Source organism: Puma concolor, chromosome A1, assembly GCF_028749965.1.
Source record: "Puma concolor isolate L17-30 chromosome A1, mPumCon1.1.hap2, whole genome shotgun sequence".
Taxonomy (NCBI): Eukaryota; Metazoa; Chordata; class Mammalia; order Carnivora; family Felidae; genus Puma; species Puma concolor.
The window spans coordinates 158,779,673-158,801,142 of record NC_141667.1 but is presented as its reverse complement, the minus strand read 5'-3'; the positions used below and the strand labels follow the sequence as shown (position 1 = coordinate 158,801,142).

Below are 21,470 nucleotides of genomic sequence, written 5' to 3'. Positions count from 1 at the left end.
CAACAGTGAGGTCTGGTTGCACCGGGGTTGAGGGTCACCTGAGTAGGGTTCAGTCAGTGGGCGAACCCTCGCCAGTGGAATCAGGGTGTGTGGTCCTTGGGGGGCTGGCGTCCTTCACTAAGCAGGTGTCAACACTTCCCTTTCATTGCCGAATCCCACTCCATTCAAAGTTTTAATTGGCCAGCCCTTTTAGCTTACTTGTTTTTGGTCTCGGCTTCCTCTACCTAGGGCTTCGGGCCCTAGGGCCGCAAGACAACATGACGGGGAAGCTTGGCAACCCCCGCGGCGATCCGGGAGGCGGGCCACCCCCCCCCCCCTTCACGCCCCCGCTGCCACCCGGCTGCCGGCCTTGAGCGCCCCGCCCCCCAGAACGAGCTAAAGAGCGAACGGCGCCCGGACACAACAACCGACCGTGCTACCAGAGCCCTCCAGTCGGGAGAAAAGGCGTCCGTGGTCCCCAAACCCCGGCAACCCAAGGGTCACGGGAGCGCGCCGGAACCATCAGCGCGCCCCCAGTATCTGGAGCCGGAGGGAAGACGTTTGCGAAGGACTTCCGGGGCGGGGCCTGGCGGGAGCGGAAGATCCCGGCGGCGCCGGACAGGGAGCTGGCAACAGCTGTGCGGACTCGGGGCGGGCCCGGCCGGCAGCGGGAAGGAGGGCGCGCGCGGGGGCGGTGGACCAAGCTCTGCCGGATTCTCCGGCCGCGCGGCCATGAACCTGGAGCGGCTGCGGAAGCGTGTCCGGCAGTACCTGGACCAGGTGGGCGGCCCAGCCCGGGGAGCGCAGGCCCCGGGGCTCGTTGAGGCCAGCGCGCCCGAGCCCTTGCCCGCAGGGTAACTGTCGTCAGGGTCTTGCAGGCGCTTCGTCCGGCGGGGCCTGGGCTGAAGCCCCGGAAGGGAGGGAGGCAGCCCCTCAGCCCTCTCTGCATCTGGGAGGACCAGAAGCCCTGGGAGCGCAAGCCACCAAAGCGCAGCGCGAGCTTTACACGTGTTGACTCCCGCTCTGCAGCCGTCCTAACTGCTGCGCGCAGTGGGTGCTCAGTACAAACTTACTGCTCAGTGGAAGTTAAAGGGTTATTTTAGGAGGAAAGTTGCAGGATGGCCTTTGAATTTAGCTAGCTAATGGAAAAGTTTCGAGAAGCTTAGTTGTAATTCTTATTTGGCAGAATTTAAGTGAATAAAGATACAAACAAGCCTGTTGTGTCAAATCAGTACTTTAACAAATTCATGTTGGGACGCCTGGATGGCTCAGTCGGTTGAGCCACACGGACTTCAGCTCAGGTCATGATCTCAGGGTTTGTGAGTTCGAGTCCCGTGTAGGGCTCTGTGCTGACAGCTCAGAGCCTGGAGCCTGCTTCGGATTCTGTGTCTCCCTTGCTCTCTGCCCCTCCTCGGCTCGCACTCTGTCTCTCTCAGGAGGAAATAAACATTAAAAAAAATTTTTTTTTAATAAAAAATAAATGTTAACTCTGTCTGTATTCCCTGCACTGCCCGTGAATGAGCAGCAGTTTGTTTAGGAAGTGTCTCCAGAATCAGCAGCATTACTTTTATCCACAAGGTCAGGTAGTTTGTTTGTTTGTTTGTTTGTTTGTTTGCTTTTAACGTTTAGTTTTTGAGAGCGCTAGCAGGGCAGGGGCAGAGAGAGAGGGAGACAGAGAATCCCAAGCAGGCCCTGCGTTGTCGGTGCAAAGCCCATCCTGGGGCTTGAAACCACCAACAGAACCCTGAGATCAGGACATGGGCCACCTAGGCGCCCCAAGGTCATTTAGTTTTATAAAATTTATACTCTCCAAGTAAGTTGAAAACCAGGAAGGGGAGGGAAAAGCATATTTGATATGAAATGTTTCTAATGGATGTGACATAACACTGCCAGATGCCTGCGGTATGTTAGGGTCTTGTGTTGGTGAGTCAGTTGAACTGAACAGGTGCTTCTGAGCACTTTCCTTTTGGTTCTGGGGATGTAGTGAGAGATGAGACAGGTCCGGTTTCCACCCTGGGGGCACCTACCTTGAGCAGATTTGTAACCATTCTATAAGCATTCCTTTTCCCAGATTGACTGGTGACAGAGTACCTAGCTGGTGTTCAAGAACTGTACAAAGACAGAACGTTGCTAATGAGGAGATAACTGCAAAATAATTGTTTAAATTATCTACTGTCTTAGATACCTGCTTATACATTTTTACAATGTATAAGTTTAAAAAAATCCTACCTTCTTGAGCTGTATGTATCAAAGAGCCTACAATAATGTTTATGTACCTTTGAACCAAAACTCACCTAGCTGAGATGTAAAATGGAGATAAGATTGGTAGACCTTTGCTACATGTAAAAAATTGTATTACGATGTTGATTTATTATATAGCATTCTAACGATATTAGATATCTGTTTAAAACTATTGAAATAACAAGGTGGTTACTTTTTATGTTTTGATACAGCAACAGTATCAAAGTGCTCTATTTTGGGCAGATAAAGTAGCTTCACTCTCTCATGGTAAGTGACAACTTGTAATTTTTTTTTCTGATTTCTATATTTTAAAAACTTTTCTATCTTTCCTTGTGCCTCTGACCATTTATGTGATTTTTTTCCTTCCAGAGGAACCCCAGGACATTTATTGGTTGGCTCAGTGTCTTTACCTGACAGCGCAATATCACAGAGCAGCTCATGCACTTCGGTCACGAAAACTGGACAAAGTAAGTGATTGTGTGAACTTTAAAGCTTCCCAAACTTTTCAAAAATGCTGTTAGATGAGGGGCACCTGGGTGGTCAGTTGTTTAAGTGTCCGACTCTTGGTTTCAGCTCAGGTCATGATCCCATGGTTTGTGAGTTCGAGCTCTACATCGGACTCTGCACTGACAACATGGAGCCTGCTTGGAACTCTCTCTCTCCCTCTCTACCCCTCTTGAGCCCTTTCTCTGTCTCTCTCAAAATAAATAAACTTAAAAAAAAATGAAAGGTATTAATTAAAAAAATATCATTAGATTAAATGTCAAAGTTATTTAAAAGGATTCAATTTTTCTTATTGAATGTAAAGAAAAATTTTCTTATTCCTAATCTCAGTCACTTTTGTCCCCCAATCTAATCACTCAGTTTTGAAAATTCTGTTTTCTAAGTAACTCTGAAATTATGGATATTCTTTTCCATTTCATTACTGCTCATACATGTCAGGCCTTTAATTTGTCTGTTTTGTTTTAGCTTCTTGTCTCTTTTCTTTGATAATATCTTTCCCACTTCCATTTTCCCTGACTCTTTTTAGCAGTCTTTTAAACTATCACAAGAGTGGTCTTCCTAAAACACAGAAACACAGACCTGATTATAGCACTGACAGTATCAATCAGTGATTTCCCACCACCTACATAGGCACCAGAGTCCCTGTGGTTTCTCTCCATCGGTGTCGAACCCACCACCACCACCTGTACAAGTAACATGTGCAAACTGACTGTCTGCAGTCCCATAGAGGAGTGTCCCTGCTCAGTGCCTGGAATGCTGGCCAGCCCCTCCACCTCTGTCCCTTGCACATATTTTCTTAACTGCTAGTACTTTTATGCCGTTCTTCCAGAGTTTATATAGTTTATGTCTCACGAGTACTGTGTTTGCGTCTTCCTGCCGTAACCTCCTTAACAGATTGTTTTCTCTCCTAGCTGTATGAAGCATGCCGCTACCTCGCAGCTAGATGCCATGTAAGTATGCCATCTGTTTTAATTTTCTTGGTAAAAGTTTAATTATGTTGCTGTTATACAGAAATCTGGTGGTGGAGCTGGCAGATTAGTAAAGTATTCATGAGGAAGTGTTCTTTTCTTTAGTATTGTGTGCTATAAAATATTGATTCTCTATTTACCAATATCTGACATGCATGAAGAAAACTCTGCCTTAGAATTTGAAATTTTAAGCTCTACATTTTAAATATAAGTAATGAGTAGGTATATTCTATGACCCTTTTAAAATTGACAGTATTTGCTTGTATGTCTAGTGTTCGAAGTGATAGGTGATAAACAGTAGTTCTGGCTTTTGCACAACACAGTATGCTGCGAAAGAGCATCAGCAGGCACTTGATATTCTTGACATGGAGGAGCCAATCAACAAAAGGTTATTTGAGAAGTACTTGAAGGATGAAAGTGGCTTGAAAGACCCCTCCAATGACTGGGAAATGTCACAGTCCTCCGTAAGTAATGCTGCAATAAGCATACTTCAGTAACATCAGTAAGAATTACTCACACGACATGCAAAACATAAATCACTTTCTTTTATTTCAGTATCACCATGTTAAAACAGTTCAGTTGCCAACTTACTTAATTTGCCACTGAAACACAAGAAGACTCCAAGACATTTCTGAGTCATTAGATGGAAAGCTATAGCTATGTCCTCATATGCTTGAGTCTGAAATAGGCTGACTTGAGAGCTTTCTTCTCATATTTGATGCCTTAAATTACTCCCACAGATGGAATAACCTTTCCCTTTCTTACTGTGTTTCAATACCTACCCCAGGAAACCATAGTTTGCTTCTTTCCAGGGAGTGGTTTGGTGTTACTCTTTATGTAATTTGTTTACTTCAGTTTGTATACTTCATATCTGCCTGAAATTGCAAATTCCTTGTTGGCAGAGATTATATAATGTAACATAATAAATGACATTCACAGATTACTAATCTCAACTGTTATTATTTTTTCTTTTTTTCTGGTTTTTTTTTTTTTTTAACAGCCTTCTTGAGACTATTTATGTGCTAAGGAGCACGTTTATTTTTCTGCTAATAAAGGTATTTATGAGGGAGTCTGGTATTACCATTATTATTTTTGGACTACTTACCATTTACCTGCTAAGAAATACATGGTTTGTTTGTAATACATTATTTATCTTATGAAATTATTATTATTATTATTATTATTATTATTATTTACAAGTCATAAGATACTGCATTGGTGTAAGATTACACCTTGTTACATCCTCTTATTTTTAAGTTTGGATTTTATGATGAATCTGCTTTGTCCTTTTACCAGTTTTAGCTGCCCGTCTCTGGATCATCTGTAGGTTTAGTTGCATGTTTCTTGAGGTTCAGAGTCTAGAATCTAGGTTGGATTGCTGCCCACATCCTCTTGTTAGTGGTAGTGGTGAGGTGGCTACTCTGTGAACACCTCACATGTACTCGCTTTGCAGAAGACTAGCACCTCTGCTTCTCACAGGGCCCTGTAAGTTAGATGAGGGAAGGAAACTTGTCCAGGGTCACTAGGAAGCATCAGAGCTGGGGTTTTAACTCAGGTCTGTCCAATGCTACAAGTTCATGACCCTAATCGTGGTACCTTATTGCCACCAGTTTTTCAGTGTTTATTACTAAGATCCTTTCATTGTGACCCGCCTATCAAACTGTCTGAGTTTAATTTAATATTTGTATTCTGCTTACTATCTAAATCATTACCCTCTTTGAGACAGAACAGATAAGGAACCAAGTAGCAGTGACGTGCTGTAGTTCTAAAGATTGTTGAAGTGAGGAGAGCCTAGGGAAGATAGAGAAGTTTTACTTCCTTTCCTGTTTCTGTTAATTTGTTGGGATTGAATAAATTATTTTAGAGGTCAAGAGAAGTCTCAGCCTTAAGATAATAGATCATTCTGATCAAAAATTAAATTTCGACGTATTGATTTAGTACATGACTCATCATATTTTTCCAACAGATAAAGAGTTCTATTTGTCTTTTACGAGGGAAAATCTATGATGCTCTGGATAACCGAGCCCTAGCTACCTATAGCTACAAAGAAGCTTTGAAGCTGGATGCCTACTGTTTTGAAGCATTTGATCTTTTAACATCACACCACATGTTGACAGCTCAAGAAGGTTTGGAAACTCAGGTGTTTTCATGTTTAGCACAATTAATATCATTTGGATTTTTTTTTCTCTGAAACCTTTACAGTCAACAGCAGACTATGCATGTTTAAACAGACCTGAAGCACATTGCAAAGGACAGTGGTGGATTGTGCAGTGCCCTTTGCTGTCAGAATCTTTAGGGTTGTGATGTGGTGAGGCCATCTTTTTGGGAAGTAACTTGAGATAGTGTAAACCAAGATCTCAGTATCTGATTCAGAGATGCCCAACATGGCTTTACCTCAAAGCCTTTAACAACATCAGGGTGCAGGTCCCAGCTCCAGACAAGTGGAATGGAATCTCTGGCAGTGGGGCCCTGGCGTCAGATGTTTTAAAGCTCTCAGATGACCCTAAGGTGCAGCTAGGCTGAGAACCACAGACCTAGTATGTCAGCAGTAATGTGAGGTGGATATGTGCAAGAAACACAGAGAAAATAGGGATGTTGTGTTAGTGGGGTTCAAGCACATTTTAGTCTATCTAGTGTAGTAGTTCTCAGGTTGATTTTGTGCCCTAGGGACACTTTTGATTTTTATAAATTGGGGACGGGATGGGAGGTTGCTAATGGCATCTAGTGGGTGGAGGTCAGAGATCCTGCTAACCATCCTGTGGTGGTGTGGGACAACCAACCGACAGAATTATCCACATAGAGTGTCAGCAGTGCTGAGGCTGGGAAACTGGCCGGGTGGTTCTTGCATCTGGTGGTGACCAGAATTGCCTAAAAGGCTTCATGGCTCAACCCTCCAGGTGGTTCTTATCACCTGGGTCTGGAACCACTGTCTTAGATTTTCAAGTATATTTTGATCTTGTTATTCTCTCTTTTGAGTTTGATTTACTTAGACCAAGAACTATAGAAGAATATTTTTTATTGATGCCTTTTTACCCCCATAAATACTGTGAGGACATTCTTTTTTCTTAACATTTTTAAGAGAAAGAACTTCTTGAGTCACTACCTCTTAGCAAGCTCTGTACTGAAGAACAGGAATTGCTACGCTTTCTATTTGAGAACAAATTAAAAAAGGTGAGTAAAAACACAAAATTAGTTTTGCTTTATGTAACTATTTTACTAAATTTGGCATCTATTCTTTTACTAGTTAAATTTTTAAAACTTAATTTTTATTAGCACATTTGCAAGAATAGATGATATGATTCCTTAAAAAGCATCCAAAAACATGTCTTTTTTCTAGGGATTCCTTATGCTAAAAGATTGAACTGTAACATAAGTGGGACGTTGTGTGAAAATGAGGATTTTTTTCTTATGCTTAGTGAACTTTTTTTTTTTAATTTATTTCTGAGAGAGAGAGAGAGACAGAACATGAGCGGGGGAGGGGCAAAGAAAGAGGGAGACACAGAATCTGAAACAGGCTCCAGGCTCTGAGCTGTCAGCACAGAGCCTGATGTGGGGCTCGAACTCAGAAACTGTGAGATCATGACCTGAACCGAAGTTGGATGCTCAACTGACTGAACCACCCAGGCACCCCTGAACTTCTGGTTTGTAAAATACTTCCTGCCCTGGAACTCCGTGATAAAATTGAGAAGAGAGTCCAGCTGATTGAGAGGAGGGCTGATAAGATATAAAGTCAGGGCTCCCAGAGGTTCACACCTGCCCTGTGTAAACCCTTGAGCCATTGGGCCAGATCGAGTCTGCCGTTTGATTTGTACTGCACATTGGGTTCATGTTTCCCTTTCTCTGTTGCAGTATAATAAACCCAGTGAAACTGTCCTCCCCGAGTCTGTAGATGGTTTGCAGGAGAATCTGGATGTGGTAGTGTCTTTGGCTGAAAGACATTATTATAACTGTGATTTTAAAATGTGCTACAAGCTTACTTCTGTGTAAGTATATCCACTTATTTCTGTGTAGGAGCATAGAGTCCATTCTCATTTTACCTAAGAAGTATGTAGGGCTGCTTTGTGAATAAGCTTGAACTAATTGGTGATAATTGAAGTTGCCTTTACAATTTGCAGAGTTTACTAGAAGGGTTATTGTTATCTTAAAAGAGCAATTTACAGACACAGGTTTATGGGCACTTATCGGTTTAGTCCATTGCCTTGGGAATAGACAATTCCCTCGTCTCAGTGTTTTATAATTTGCAAATTTGAAAATACCATTCTGGCACATAGTCTCATAAAATCCCTTCTTTTAAAGTAGGAACTAGTCAAATCCTGTAGATGCTGGGTGCTCAGTCAGGCTTACTAAGTAGCTAAGCCATCTCCCTGCCACCCCCACCATACCAGTTTTCATGATTCAAACTTGTCTTGTAGCTAAATTACATATGCTATTTTTAACAGATCTTTGGGATTACTTAACATCCTTGAATTCACAAAAATATTAATTGACAAATACGATCTGTTTAATATTTCATATTGTTTTTAATCCTTCTTAGTAATTAGACTGCTTATTTTGTAATTCTGTTGATTTAAGATAAATGTATGTGATAATGTTTATTTTTATTCCTTCTAAATAAACCAGAATTTTCCCTTTCATTTATAAGATAATCATTACCTTAATTGAGCCAACCTGAAGGTAATGGAGTTAAAAAAGTAAAAAAAGTATTTTACATAAAGATGTAATGACTGTTTAGACATAGCTATTTTAATGAGGTATGTTCTGTTATGTATTGCTTCTGACATGGTAAATGTTGCTTTGACTTTCAGAGTAATGGAGAAAGATCCTTTCCATGCAAACTGTTTACCTGTACATATAGGGACACTTGTGGAGCTGAATAAAGCAAATGGTAATTTTTTTTAAATCAAAATAATAATTGTTAAGACAAAAAAATTTTCTGTAACTTAACATTATGTCTCACAAGTCCTGGATAATTGAGATTACAGTTAACAACATAATGGAGTTCTCTGACAAAAATAACAGCTAGTGTAAGAAAAGCTTATCAGAGTGACTGAGGATCAATTCTCTTACGCCTACAGAACAATGTTTGTTTTCCCTTGCTTCCTGTTGTCAAATGTACTTTATGGTTTAAGTTGTATAAGCTTTAGAGTATCGGCAGATAGTTTTTCTTTTTTTTGTAAAATCCTAAGAAAACTGATAGAAAATAGTTTAGAAACTGGGTGGGGGCAGAGTTTTTGCTTGTGTTTCCTATACTTTAACATTTCAGAAACAATTTAGTTATGTTTGGATGTTATTTGCCCTTAAATCTTTTAAGCTGTGTCAGGAGTTTAAAAAGCCTGACACTCCAATTCCAAACCCCTGCTGCTCCGGTTGTGGTCTATGGACCAGCAGCATCACATCTCCTAGAAGCTTGTTGGAGATGTGGACACTCCGGCTGTGCTGGTCTAATGGATCCAAATCTGCACATAGGAAACTTCATCATGATGTGTTAGGACTTACACGTTACTCAAGAAGAAATCATCTTGCTGATTTGAAACTTGAAAGTTTGATCACTCAAATTGGTTATGGGTAGTTAAGATGGTCCATAATAAGGGCACAGAGTGTGTGACACCAGTTATGAAGATAAGCGAAGAGCTTTGAAATTACTTCTCAAGCACCATGACGTGCTTTATCATGAGAGACTCGTCCAGTTTTCCAGTCACTCCAGAAGCACTCAGTGTCCACTTGTAGGGTAAGAGGTTGGTGGGGGGCTGTGAATGAAACAACTGTAGTAGTTGTGTATTTTATTAAGTAAATAGAAAACTATGAAAGTGTTACTATAAGAATAAATTTGTTTGATCGTGAAGAGTTGTAACTAGAGGAAAGTCATATCTTAAAATTGACTGGATCTAATTCTTTTTTTTCTTTTTTTTAATGTAGAACTTTTCTACCTTTCTCATAAATTGGTGGATCTGTATCCTAGTAATCCTGTAAGTAAATGTAAACCTTTTTTTCTTATGGTGTTTTTTTCTTACCTGAACTCTAAAAAAATACTTAACTGGCTTTTAGGTAGTAACTTATATTTAAGTTCAAGCAAATAATGTTTATTTATTTATTTATTTATTTATTTTTATTTATTTATTTTTATTTATTTATTTTTATTTATTTATTTATTTATTTTTTACATTTATTTATTTTTGAGAGACAGAGTGAGACAGGGTGCAAGCAGGGGAGGGGCAGAGAGAGAAGGAGACAGAATCCAAAGCAGGCTCACAGAGCCTGACACGGGGCTCGAACCCACGAACCATGAGATCACAACCTGAGCCGAAGTCGGATGTTCAGCCAATTGAGCCATCAGGCACCCCCAAATAATGTTTATTTTAAGGTGTTGGAGGAGGACCTCCTAGTGCTATGATAATTAGAAGTGGCGTTAGCTTTTCAAATCCATGAAAGTATTTTTTTTAAGTATCTTGAAACAATAGCTTAAAACAAAAATCCTTTTATTCTGGTTACAGAAATAATATATGCTTTTTTTAATATACTTGATATACAGAAAAATAAAATGTTGAAACTGGAAGTCATACTCTCACCTCTCGTAAGTGATGCTAATAATTACTTGGTGGCTTCCTCACCTTGCACGTACAGCATAACTTACCGAATTGTGCAGTAGTTGGGTCATTGGGTCTCTTAGGCTACCTTGGAACACAACTGGGACCCAGAGATTAAAACTAACTCAGGAACTGTGTCCTTAGAGACAGAAGTTAGGGATCAAAGCCTAAGCCTCACCCAAGAATCTCTGCCCTTGGCCAGTATGAAAATAATTTAGAAAGAGGCAGAATCAGTGCAAGAGAAGTCTGCTAATGAGGTCGAGCCTGCATAGTGCTGGTGAGAACCTGGGTGGAGCCAGGGAGGACACGACTCAGGCTGGTGTTTGTACCAAGTGTGAAGGAACCTCATCTTGTATCGAATGCTGCAGGGACATCGTTGAAGGCACTTTGAGGAAGAATCTGTTCTTTTTTCATCTAGGACCCTTAGTAGACAGCCTGTCTCAAAGAAGTTTCTAACTTGAACTAGAATAACTTGACCTAGAACACATAATGGAATGTGTAGTCCACCCTCTGGCCTGGTATGTTAGAGATTTCCAGTTCCAAGTCAAGCATCTTTGGTCACAGTAAATTTTGAACTTTTTAGGTGTCTTGGTTTGCAGTGGGATGCTATTATCTCATGGTTGGTCATAAAAATGAACATGCCAGAAGATACCTCAGGTATGGATCTGTTGTCTTTCTCCCTCTGTAATGAGCCCATAGTAAGGGATTTCTTGTTCATCCTTTTTAATACAATAATTAAGTACTTTAAAAGCAGTATGAAAGAATAATTTTTTTCAGATTCAGTTCAGTTGCATCAATTATGTACCTTTTTTTTTTTAATGTTTATTTATCTTAGAGTGAGAGAGAGTGCACACATGAGAGCAGGGGAGTGACAGAGAGAGAGTGAGAGAGAGAATTCCAAGTAGGCTCTGCCCTGTCAGCACAGAGCCTGACGTGCGGCTCAAATTCACGAACTGTGAAATCATGACCTGAGCCAAAATCAAGAGTCAGCTGCTTAATTGACTAAGCCACCCAGGTGCCCCAGTTATATACCTTTTTATAAGATGTCATGAGGGGATATAAAAGTCAGTGGTGTAGACCTTATTCTCAAGGAATTTACGATGTGTGTAAATTATAAGTGAGAAAAAACATGAAACAATAATAGACGTTTGGAAGGTCCTGTTTTTCATTTACAGAGATACTCGGCACCTTTTAACTTTAGGACTTCTTTTGTTAATACTTGTGAAATTACATGAAACTACATGAGATTAGGGTCACTAAATGTGACTATAAAACAGAATTCTTGTCATAGTGAACTGGTTTATATAAGGATCTGCTGTGTGCAGCCCAGTCAAGCTACTTTATAAGTGTGATTTCAGCCACATGAACAAACTGGGAAAGTGGATCTAAGAAAAAGTGTGTAAACTTTGGACATAGATTTGAATTCTAATACAAGCCCTACCACTTGCTAGCTGTAATTCCTTGGGAAAGTTAATAACCTCTGACCCTCTCTTCTTTAAAAATGGGAATGATACAATACTTGTATCCCAGGATTGTTAGGAAAATTGGTAGGATGACTCATAAGGATCCTGCACTCGGAAAAACAGGGAGTTCTCTGGTCAGTTGAATGTTAAGCATTTTAGAAGAACTTGCTTGTGCTTTTTCCTGGAGTAGGCAGATGATTCAGATGTGATAGTTCCTCTGAACTGTGCTTCTCTGATTTAGTGATGGACTCCATGTGAATCAAGGAACATTTGAGTGATAGAAAACTTAGAAAATAAAATGCTGGGAAATGGGCATCTCATCGTTTATATTTTCCTTGTTTTGTGGTGTGTTCTCTTTATTCTGGGTGTCCTGGGTCACCGGGTGTCTGCTGATTGAAGACTACTTATGACGGCTTAGACTGTGTGGTGCAGTCTGCAGGACCAGGGTGTTCTCCTGCTGCCGTCCACAGGGTGTCACTTAATCTTCCCAGCCTCAGTATACTGATGTTTAAAATACAAATAACGATTTATCTTGTAAGTTACTAGGTGATGCACATGAAGCATTTCACATGGAGTCTGGTGTAAAATATGCCCTCATTAAATGGTTGTTGCTACCACAATTACTGAAACAAAGCTCCTGGATTAAGTAATATTTGTAAATTCAGAGTGTATTTGTATTTGTAAATACAGAGTGCCAGTGGTTTCAATTATTGGACCTAAAAAGTTGTGGACCTCTCTTAAAATGTCTTAAAATTTTGCTTGTACTATTAAACATTCTTTTATTTCAAATGAGATTAACAATTGTTATGTAAGTATTTAATATGTTAAGAGCTCATTTATTTAATTCCAATATCCTTGAAGTATCAGCTTATATAAAATTAACAAGAATGAATCTCTCACTAGAATGACGTTTCTTGTTTCAGCAAAGCGACAACACTTGAGAAGACTTACGGGCCTGCGTGGGTAGCGTACGGACACTCATTTGCAGTTGAGAGCGAGCATGACCAGGCCATGGCTGCTTACTTCACAGCCGCGCAGCTCATGAAAGGGTACGGCAGAGTGCGTGGTGAAATCCATGAAGGGCTGCTCTTGCTAACAGAATGACGATTCTGTTATTACTGTCATTGCCATTTGGTTGCTGAACTAAACAAAAATATCTTATTTGTATCTTGTTAGTAGCTTATGATTGAACATGGAGGGAAAGAGGCTGGTGTAGTGGTTTTGACCTAGCAGGTCTCTTTCACCAGTACAGAATGGCACTAGGAAATTAAGCTGAGGGAAGAGAGGAGGGTTAGAGGCTCCTTCTCATGCAGGAATGAAAGTATTCGTGAGCAAATATGTTATCTGTATCCTATTTATGTCCAAAAGGTATTTGATGTAGGTTTTGTGGACTGTATTTGACAGCGTTCTTGATTTTATTTACTTACTTTTTATTTTTATGAGAGAAAGCATGCGCGTGTGCGCATGAACCAGGGAGGGACGGGCAGAGAGAGAATCCCAAGCAGGCTCTGTGCTGTCATTGCAGAAGTTGATGCGGGGTTCCATCTCATGACTATGAGATCATGACCTGAGCCTAAATCAAGAGTCAAGACACTTAACCAACTGAGCCACCCAGGTACCCCTCCAGTGTTCTAGATTTATATCAATATTAAGAGTATTGATATTAAGTGATATAAGTGCACCCTAAGAGTATCTTACTTTGTGGTGGGGAGTCAACTCTCCTGTCAACTCTCTTTGGACTTGCCTAACACTTGTCCTAACCCTACCACGTGGTGTTCTTTTGTGTGGGCTGTGTCCGTTTCTGGAGAGGTAGTAGGAGTGCTGTAGTTGCAAGGGCTGGTCTGGAGTCAGACTCCTGGGGGTCTCAGCCAAGTATGTACCCTCTTGAAAAATAGGGAGAATTGCAGTACTTATTCCTGGGAATAATTGAGACAATACCAGTTAAAGACTTGGAACAATGTCTGACATGCAGAAAGCAGTCAGTAAAAGTTAGCTGCCTTAATTTCTTTGCTTATAGTATTCAGAAGTGGGATCATATATTTATCTGCATTGAACGTCATCTTGTTAGGTTTGATTTACCTTTTCTATTTCCTTACAAGCATTCTAAGTGTAGTCACTGGGGTAGGGCTTTATATATGAATTTGGTCAGGGTGAGGATATATAATTCAGGCCTAATACCAACGTATTATTAGAAATAGTTCTCCAGGTTAAAATGGTTTCAGCAGTTACTGACCCACCTGAATGGTCCTCAGTACCAATCATGGAGAGTCCATGATTTCTCCAGCTTATCCACCGTGATGTGTGAGACCTTTCTTTCCCAGTGTTTTGCTAAAACTTGGCTCCCGTGTCTACCAAGACCTCTAATCTATCAATCTGGTCAATTGGCAGAAAAAAAAGTCTCTGCAATTTACCTTGGGTTGTTTCTTACTATTTTTTTTAACGTTTATTTATTTTTGAGACAATGCGAAAGACACAGTGCAAGCAGCGGAGGGGCATACAGAGGGAGACACAGAATCTGAAGCGGGCTCCAGGCTCTGAGCTGTCAGCCCAGAGCCTGACGCGGGGCTCGAACTCACAAACTGTGAGATCGTGACCTGAGCCGAAGTCGGATGCCCAACCAACTGAGCCACCCAGGTGCCCCCTTGGGTTGTTTCTTATGAACACAGGCTAGAGTGTGCTTTTTAATTTTATTTATTAATTTTATTTATTTTATAAATAAATTTATTTTTTCTGGGTGCTCACAAACCCAGAATAGTTATTATTTGTTTGTCAGTTTCTACCTAAGAATCAAAACTAATTACAAAATTTTCCAATGTAACAAACTACATGCAAGTAAATTTTCAAATCCGCTCACCAAGATAAGCATTATTCTTTTCATTTCTTCCCCATCAGAACAACTTTGCATTCTCTTAACTTCCCTGTGTTTGGATAAATGTTTGAAATTGTGTAAATACTTCAAGTGTTCCTTTATGATTTCTTCTTTGAGCCACTGGTTATGTAAGAGTATGTTGTTTAATTCTCACATATTTGTGAATTTCCCAAATTTCCTTCTGTTAGGATTTCTGATTGAATTCCATTGTGGTTAGAGAGCATATTTTATGTATCTCAGTCCTTTCAAATTTATTGAGGCTTGTTTTATGACCTCACATGGTCTATTGGAGAATGTTCTAGGTGCACTTGAGAATCTGCTTTTTTGGGGTGATTGTTGTACTGCAGTTCCTTGGGTCTGATTGGGTTCTAGTGTTGGTCATGTCTTCTGTTTCCTTGTTTATCTTTTGCCTAGTTATTTTATCCATTGTGGCAGGTGAGCTGTTGAAACCTCCCAACTGTTATTTTTGAATTTTGTCTTTTTCTCTCCAATTCTGGCAGATTTTGCTACATGTATTTTGGGTCTCTATTGTTAGGTTTTGAGTGCAGTGAGTCTTTCACTATTATAGGAGGTCTTTCATTGTCTCCAGTAACAGCTTTTGTCTTGTCTATTTTGTCTGATACTAGTATAATCACACCAGTTCTCCCTTGTTACTGTTTGCATGGTCTTTTTCCATCCTTTTACTTTTAACTTGTGTCTTCAAATCTAAAGTAGGTCTCTTATAGACAATATGTAGTTGGATCATTGTTTTATTATTCATTCTGCCAATTTCTTTCTGATGGAATTTTATGTGTTACTGTGTTATGTAATTACTGGTAAGTAGGATTTATGTTTACCATTTGCTCTGTTTTTATGTCTTTTTTGTTCTTCCTTGTTACTGCCTTTTTTGTCAGATATTTTGTAATATACCATTTTAATTCCTTGGTTTTTCCTTATACTATATTTTTTGAGCCTTTTGGTTTGGGTTTTTAGTGGTTATCTTGGGGGTTACAGTTAACATCTTAAAAGAATCTAGTTTGTAGGGTGCTTTCCAGCACCAACAACCAATTCTCTGATTATCTGGACACTAGCTGGGTCCAGTTCTGACTGGTCAGTTCAGTTCTGACACTACCCAGATTTAGTACAGACCCTTCACAGGTTAAGCACTCAGTCCCATAAGACTGCCGCTCCCCACTTCAGATGCCAGTGGTAAGTCCCAGACCACTTTCACTTCTGACTGGCTAGAAATCGGGGCTTCCCATGACCCTCTCCTGAGATTTGGTGATTTGCAGAATGACCCACAGAATTCAGGAAGGCATTTTACTTAATTCTTCTGGTTTGTCATAAAGGGTATACTCCAGAATAGCCAGACAGAAGGTATCCACACCCTCTGCAGGCAAGCCACTCTCCTGGCAGTGCACTGTGTTCAGCAGCCCAGATACTCAGTCTCTTTGGTCGCAAGTTTTTATGGAGCTCAATTTCCGGCCCTTCCCTTCATGGGAAGTCAGTTGGAACTTTTGTTCCCACCCTCTTATCACTTGGTCCTCCTGGTGACCAGCCCCTTACAAGGCTGTTTTGGGGCCCTACCCTGAGTCACCTTCATTAGTATAAACTCAGGTGTGATCAAAAGGGGTCACTGTGAATACCAAAGAGACTCCTGTCACTAAGGGAATTGCAAGGGTTTTTAGGTGCTCCATATCAAGTACCAAGGGGAAGACCAAATACATTTCTTACTTTACCACTGCAACTTAATTCCAGTTGTATAAAATTTTACTCTTCTGCAGTTCTGTTTCTTTCTGCCTCCTTTGTGCTCTTAATCACACAGATTACATGTTACACATTGTAAGCCCCCAACACAAATTTATGATTGTTCTATTACTCAGTTATCTGTTAAATCAGGTAGAAGAATTGCAAACAAAATATATTTGTACTGTCTTGTGTTTACCTAGGTGGTAACTTTTATTAAATTACTTAAAAAAAATTTTTTTTTAATTTACATCTGAGTTAGCTAGCATATAGTGCAACAGTGGTTTCAGGAGTAGATTCCTTAATGTCCCTTACCCATTTAGCCCATCCCCCCTCCCACAACCCCTCCAGTACCCTCTGTTCTCCATATTTAAGAGTCTCTTCTGTTTTGTCCCCCTCCCTGTTTTTATATTATTTTTGTTTCCCTTCCCTTGTGTTCATCTGTTCTGTGCCTTAAAGTCTCATATGAGTGAAGTCATATGATATTTGTCTTTCTCTGACTGACTAATTTCATTTAGCATAATACCCTCTAGTTCCATCCACGTAGTTGCAAATGGCAAGATTTCATTCTTTTTGATTGCTGAGTAATACTCCACTGTATATGGAAACCACTTCTTTATCCATTCATCCATCGATGGACATTTGAGCTCTTTCCATACTTTGACTATTGTTGATAGTGCTGCTACAGATATTGGGGTGCATGTGTCCCTTCGAAACAGCATACCTGAATCCCTTGGATAAATACCTAGTAGTGCAATTGCTGGGTCGTAGGGTAGTTCTATTTTTAATTTTTTGAGGAAGCTGCATACTGTTTTCCAGAGTGGCAGCATCAGTTTGCATTCCCACCAGCACTGCAAAAGAGATCCTCTGTCTCCGCATCCTTGCCAACATCTGTTGTTGCCTGAGTTGTTAATGTAAGCCGAATATTCTGACAGGTGTGGTTTTGATTTGTATTTCCTTGATGATGAGTGATGTTGAGCATTTTTTCATGTGTTGGTTGGCCATCTGGATGTCTTCTTTGGAGAAGTGTCTGTTCATGTCTTCTACCCGTTTCTTTACTGGATTATTTGTTATTTGGGTGTTGAGTTTGATGACTTCTTTATGGATTTTGGGTACTAACCCATTATCTGATACGTCGTTTGCAAATATCTTCTCCCAGTCTGATGGTTGCCTTTTAGTTTTGCTGATTGTTTCCTTCATTGTGCAGAAGCTTTTTATTTTGATGAGGTCCCAATAATTCATTTTTGCTTTGCCCTTGCCTCTGGAGACGTGTTGAGTAAGAAGTTGCTATGGCTGAGGTCAGAGAGGTTTTTGCCTGCTTTCTCCTCGAGGATTTTGAAGGTTTTCTGTCTCACATTTAGGACTTTCATCCATTTTGAGTTTATTTTTGTGTCTGGTGTAAGAAAGTGGTCCAGGCTCATTTTTCTGCATGTTGCTGTCCAGTTTTCCCAGCACCACTGGCTCAAGAGACTGTCTTTATTCCATTAGATATTTTCTCCTGCTTTGTCAAAGATTAGTTGGCCATACGTTTGTGGGTCCATTTCTGGGTTCTCTGTTCTGTTCCATTGATCTGAGTGTCTGTTTTTGTGTCAGTACTGTACTGTCTTCATAATGACAGCTTTGTAATACAGCTTGAGGTCTGGGATTGTGATGCCCCTTGCTTTGGTTTTCAAGATTGCTTTGGCTATTCAGAGTCTTTTTTGGTTCCATACAAATGTTAGGATTGTTTGTTCTAGCTCTGTGAAGAATGCTGGTGTTATTTTGATAGGGATTGCACTGAACATGTAGATTGCTTTGGGGGTTATCGACATTTTTAACAATATTTGTTCTTCCTATCCAGGAGGAGTCTTTTTCCATTTTTTTGTGTCTTCTTCAACTTCTTTCATAAGCTTCTATAGTTTTCAGTGTATAGATTTTTCACCTCTTTGGTTGGATTTATTCCTAGGTATTTTATGGTTTTTGATGCAATTGTAAATGGGATCGATTCCTTGATTTCTCTTTCTGTTGCTTCGTTGTTGGTGTGTAGGAATGCAACCGATTTCTGTGCGTTGATTTTAGATCCTGCCACTTTGCTGAATTCATGGTTCATTTCTAGCAGTTTTTTGGTGGAATCTTTTGGGTTTTCCATGTAGAGTATCATGTCATCTGCGAAGAGTGAAAGTTTGACCTCCTCCTGGCCAATTTGGATGCCTTTTATTTCTTTGTGTTGTCTGATTGCAGAGGCTAAGACTTCTAATACTATGTTGAATAACAGTGGAGAGAGTGGACATCCCTGTTGTGTTCCTGACCTTAGGGGGAAAGCTCTCAGTTTTTCCCCATTGAGGATGATATTAGCGTTGTGTCGTTCATATATGGCTTTTATGATCTCGAGGTATGATCCTTCTATCCCTACTTTCTTGAGGGTTTTTATCAAGAAAGGATGCTGTATTTTGTCAAATGCTTTCCCTGCATCTGTTGAGAGGATCATATGGTTCTTGTCCTTTCTTTTATTGATGGGATGAATCACATTAATTGTTTTGCGGATATTGAACCAGCCCTGCATCCCAGGTATAAATCCCACTTGGTTGTGGCCAGTGATTTTGTTAATGTATTGTTGGATCCGGTTGGCTAATACCTTGTTGAGGATTTTTGCATCCATTTTCATCAGGGAAATTGGGCTATAGTTCTCCTTTTCAGTCAGGTCTCTGTCTGGTTTTGGAATCAAGGTAATGCTGGCTTCATAGAAAGAGTTTGGAAGTTTTCCTTCCATTTCTATTTTTTGGAACAGCTTCAAGAGAATAGGTGTTAACTCTTCCTTAAATGTTTGGTAGAATTCCCCTGGAAAGCCATCTGGTCCCGGACTCTTGGGTTTTTGGGAGGAGATTTTTGGTTACTAATTCGATTTCTTTACTGGTTGTGGGTCTGTTCAAATTTTCTATTTCTTCCTTTTTCAGTTTTGGTAGTGTATATGTTTCTAGGAATTTGTCCATTTCTTCCAGATTACCCATTTTATTGGCATATAGTTGCTCCTAATAGTCTCTTATTATTGTTTTTATTTCTGTTTGTTGGTTGTGATCTCTCCTCTTTCATTCTTGATTTTATTTATTTGGGTCCTTTCCTTTTTCTTCTGGATCAAAGTGGCTAGTGGTTTATCAATTTTGTTAAGTCTTTCAAAGAACAAGCTTCTGGTTTCATTGATCTGTTCTACTGTTTTTTGGTTTCGATAGCATTAATTTCTGCTCTAATCTTTATTATTTCCTGTCTTCTGCTGGTTTTGGGTTTTATTTGCTGTTCTTTTTCCAGCTCCTTAAGGCGTAAGGTTAGGTTGTGTATCTGAGATCTTTCTTCCTTCTTTAGGAAGGCTTGGATTGCTGTATGCTTTCCTCTTATGACTGCCTTTGCTGCGTCCCAGAGGTTTTGGGTTGTGGTGTTATAATTTTCATTGACTTCCATATACTTTTTAATTTTCTCTTTAACTGCTTGGTTAGCCCATTCATTCTTTAGTAGGATGTTCTTCAGTCTCCAAGTATTTGTTACCTTTCCAAATTTTTTTCTTGTGGTTGATTTCGACTTTCATAGCGTTATGGTCTGAAAATATGCACGGTATGATCTCAGTCTTTTTGTACTTATTTAAGGCTGGTTTGTGTCCCAGTATATGGTCTATCCTGGAGAACGTTCCATGTGCACTGGAGAAGAATGTATATTCTGCTGCTTTAGGATGAAGTGTTCTGAATATATCTGTTAAGTCCATCTGGTCCAGTGTGTCATTCAAAGCCATTGTTTCCTTGTTGATTTTCTGATTAGATGATCTGTCCATTGCTGGGGTGTTGAAGTCCCCTACTATTACTGTATTACTATCAATGAGTTTATGTTTGTGATTAATTGACTTATATATTTTGGGGGGTTTCACATTTGGAGCATAAATGTTTACAATTGTTAGGTCTTTTTGATGTTTAGACCCCTTAATTATGATAGAATGCCCTTCTGCATCTCTTATTACAGTCTTTATTTTAAAGTCTAGATTGTCTGATATAAGTGTGGCTACTCCGGCTTTCTTTTGTTGACTATTAGCATGATAGATGGTTCTCCATCCCCTTATTTTCAATGAAGGTGTCTTTAGGTCTAAAGTGGGTCTCTTGTAAGCAGCATATAGATGGATCTTGTTTTCTTATCCATTCTGTTATCCTATGTCTTTTGATTGGAGCATTGAGTCCATTGACGTTTAGAGTGAGTATTGAAAGATTAAAAAAATTTTTCTTTTAATGTTTATTTATTTTTGAGAGAGAGCGCAAGTGAGTCACGGAGAGGCAGAGAGAGAGGGGGACACAGAATCCAAAGCAGCTCCAGGCTCTGAGCTGTCAGCACAGAGCCAGACATGGGGCTCAAACCCACAAACCGGTAGACCATGACCTGAGCCAAAGTCGGACTGAAGTCTTCTAAATTCCTTTTTTTAAAATGTGGGATTTGAGGGGCACCTAGGTGGCACAGTCGTTTAAGCGTCCGACTTCAGCCAGGTCACGATCTCATGGTCTGTGAGTTCGAGCCCCGCGTCAGGCTCTGGGCTGATGGCTCGGAGCCTGGAGCCTGTTTCTGATTCTGTGTCTCCCTCTCTGTCTGCCCCTCCCCCGTTCATGCTCTGTCTCTCTCTGTCCCAAAAATAAATAAAAAACGTTGAAAAAAAAATTAAAAAAAAAAAAAGTGGGATTTGAGTTACTGTATAGTCTCCTTTCATTTTAGCGTGAGGGACACCCTTCAGTGTCTCTTGTCTTCAACAATATTTCTCAGTTTTTTGTTTCTCTGAGAAATGTTTTAATTTCACCCTCATTTTCAAGAGTAGTTTTATTGGGTATGAAATTCTTGGTTGGTGCTCTGTTTCTTTCAGCACCTTGAATGTCCTCCCTCTGCCTTTCCTGGTGTCCAGGTATTTGATTACAAGTCAGGTGTTAATCTTATTGGGAATCTCTTGTACGTCACTGGTTGTAGTTTCTTACTGCTTTATAGTCAGTAGTCTGGGAGTGCCTGGGGCGCTCACTCGGTTGAGCGTCCAACTTCGTCTCAGGTTATGATCTTGCGGTTCGTGAGTTCAAGACCCACATCAGGCTCTGTTCTAACAGCTCGGAGCCTGGAGCTGCTTTGGATTCTCTGTCTCCCTCTCTCT

The 21,470-nt window shown here is 40.2% G+C and overlaps 1 protein-coding gene across 4 annotated transcripts in view; it reads left to right on the top strand.

Moving 5' to 3' along the window:
• Nucleotides 1-568: 568 nt before the first annotated feature.
• Nucleotides 569-21,470, top strand: part of CDC16 (cell division cycle 16) — a 44,055-nt gene continuing 23,153 nt past the window's right edge. For 2 of the 4 annotated variants that reach the window (XM_086707682.1, XM_086707670.1), the window contains exons 1-12: nucleotides 570-759; nucleotides 2,433-2,487; nucleotides 2,590-2,687; nucleotides 3,636-3,674; nucleotides 4,016-4,156; nucleotides 5,659-5,818; nucleotides 6,772-6,863; nucleotides 7,542-7,675; nucleotides 8,498-8,577; nucleotides 9,609-9,658; nucleotides 10,860-10,933; nucleotides 12,663-12,788. In XM_086707682.1, the coding sequence (XP_086563808.1) occupies nucleotides 712-759; nucleotides 2,433-2,487; nucleotides 2,590-2,687; nucleotides 3,636-3,674; nucleotides 4,016-4,156; nucleotides 5,659-5,818; nucleotides 6,772-6,863; nucleotides 7,542-7,675; nucleotides 8,498-8,577; nucleotides 9,609-9,658; nucleotides 10,860-10,933; nucleotides 12,663-12,788 (1,097 nt within the window). In that variant the 5' untranslated portion in view covers nucleotides 570-711. Of the gene's footprint in view, nucleotides 760-2,432; nucleotides 2,488-2,589; nucleotides 2,688-3,635; nucleotides 3,675-4,015; nucleotides 4,157-5,658; nucleotides 5,819-6,771; nucleotides 6,864-7,541; nucleotides 7,676-8,497; nucleotides 8,578-9,608; nucleotides 9,659-10,859; nucleotides 10,934-12,662; nucleotides 12,789-21,470 lie in introns of all 4 variants that reach the window. The other 2 variants (XM_086707678.1, XM_086707689.1) reach the window with 2 other exon arrangements.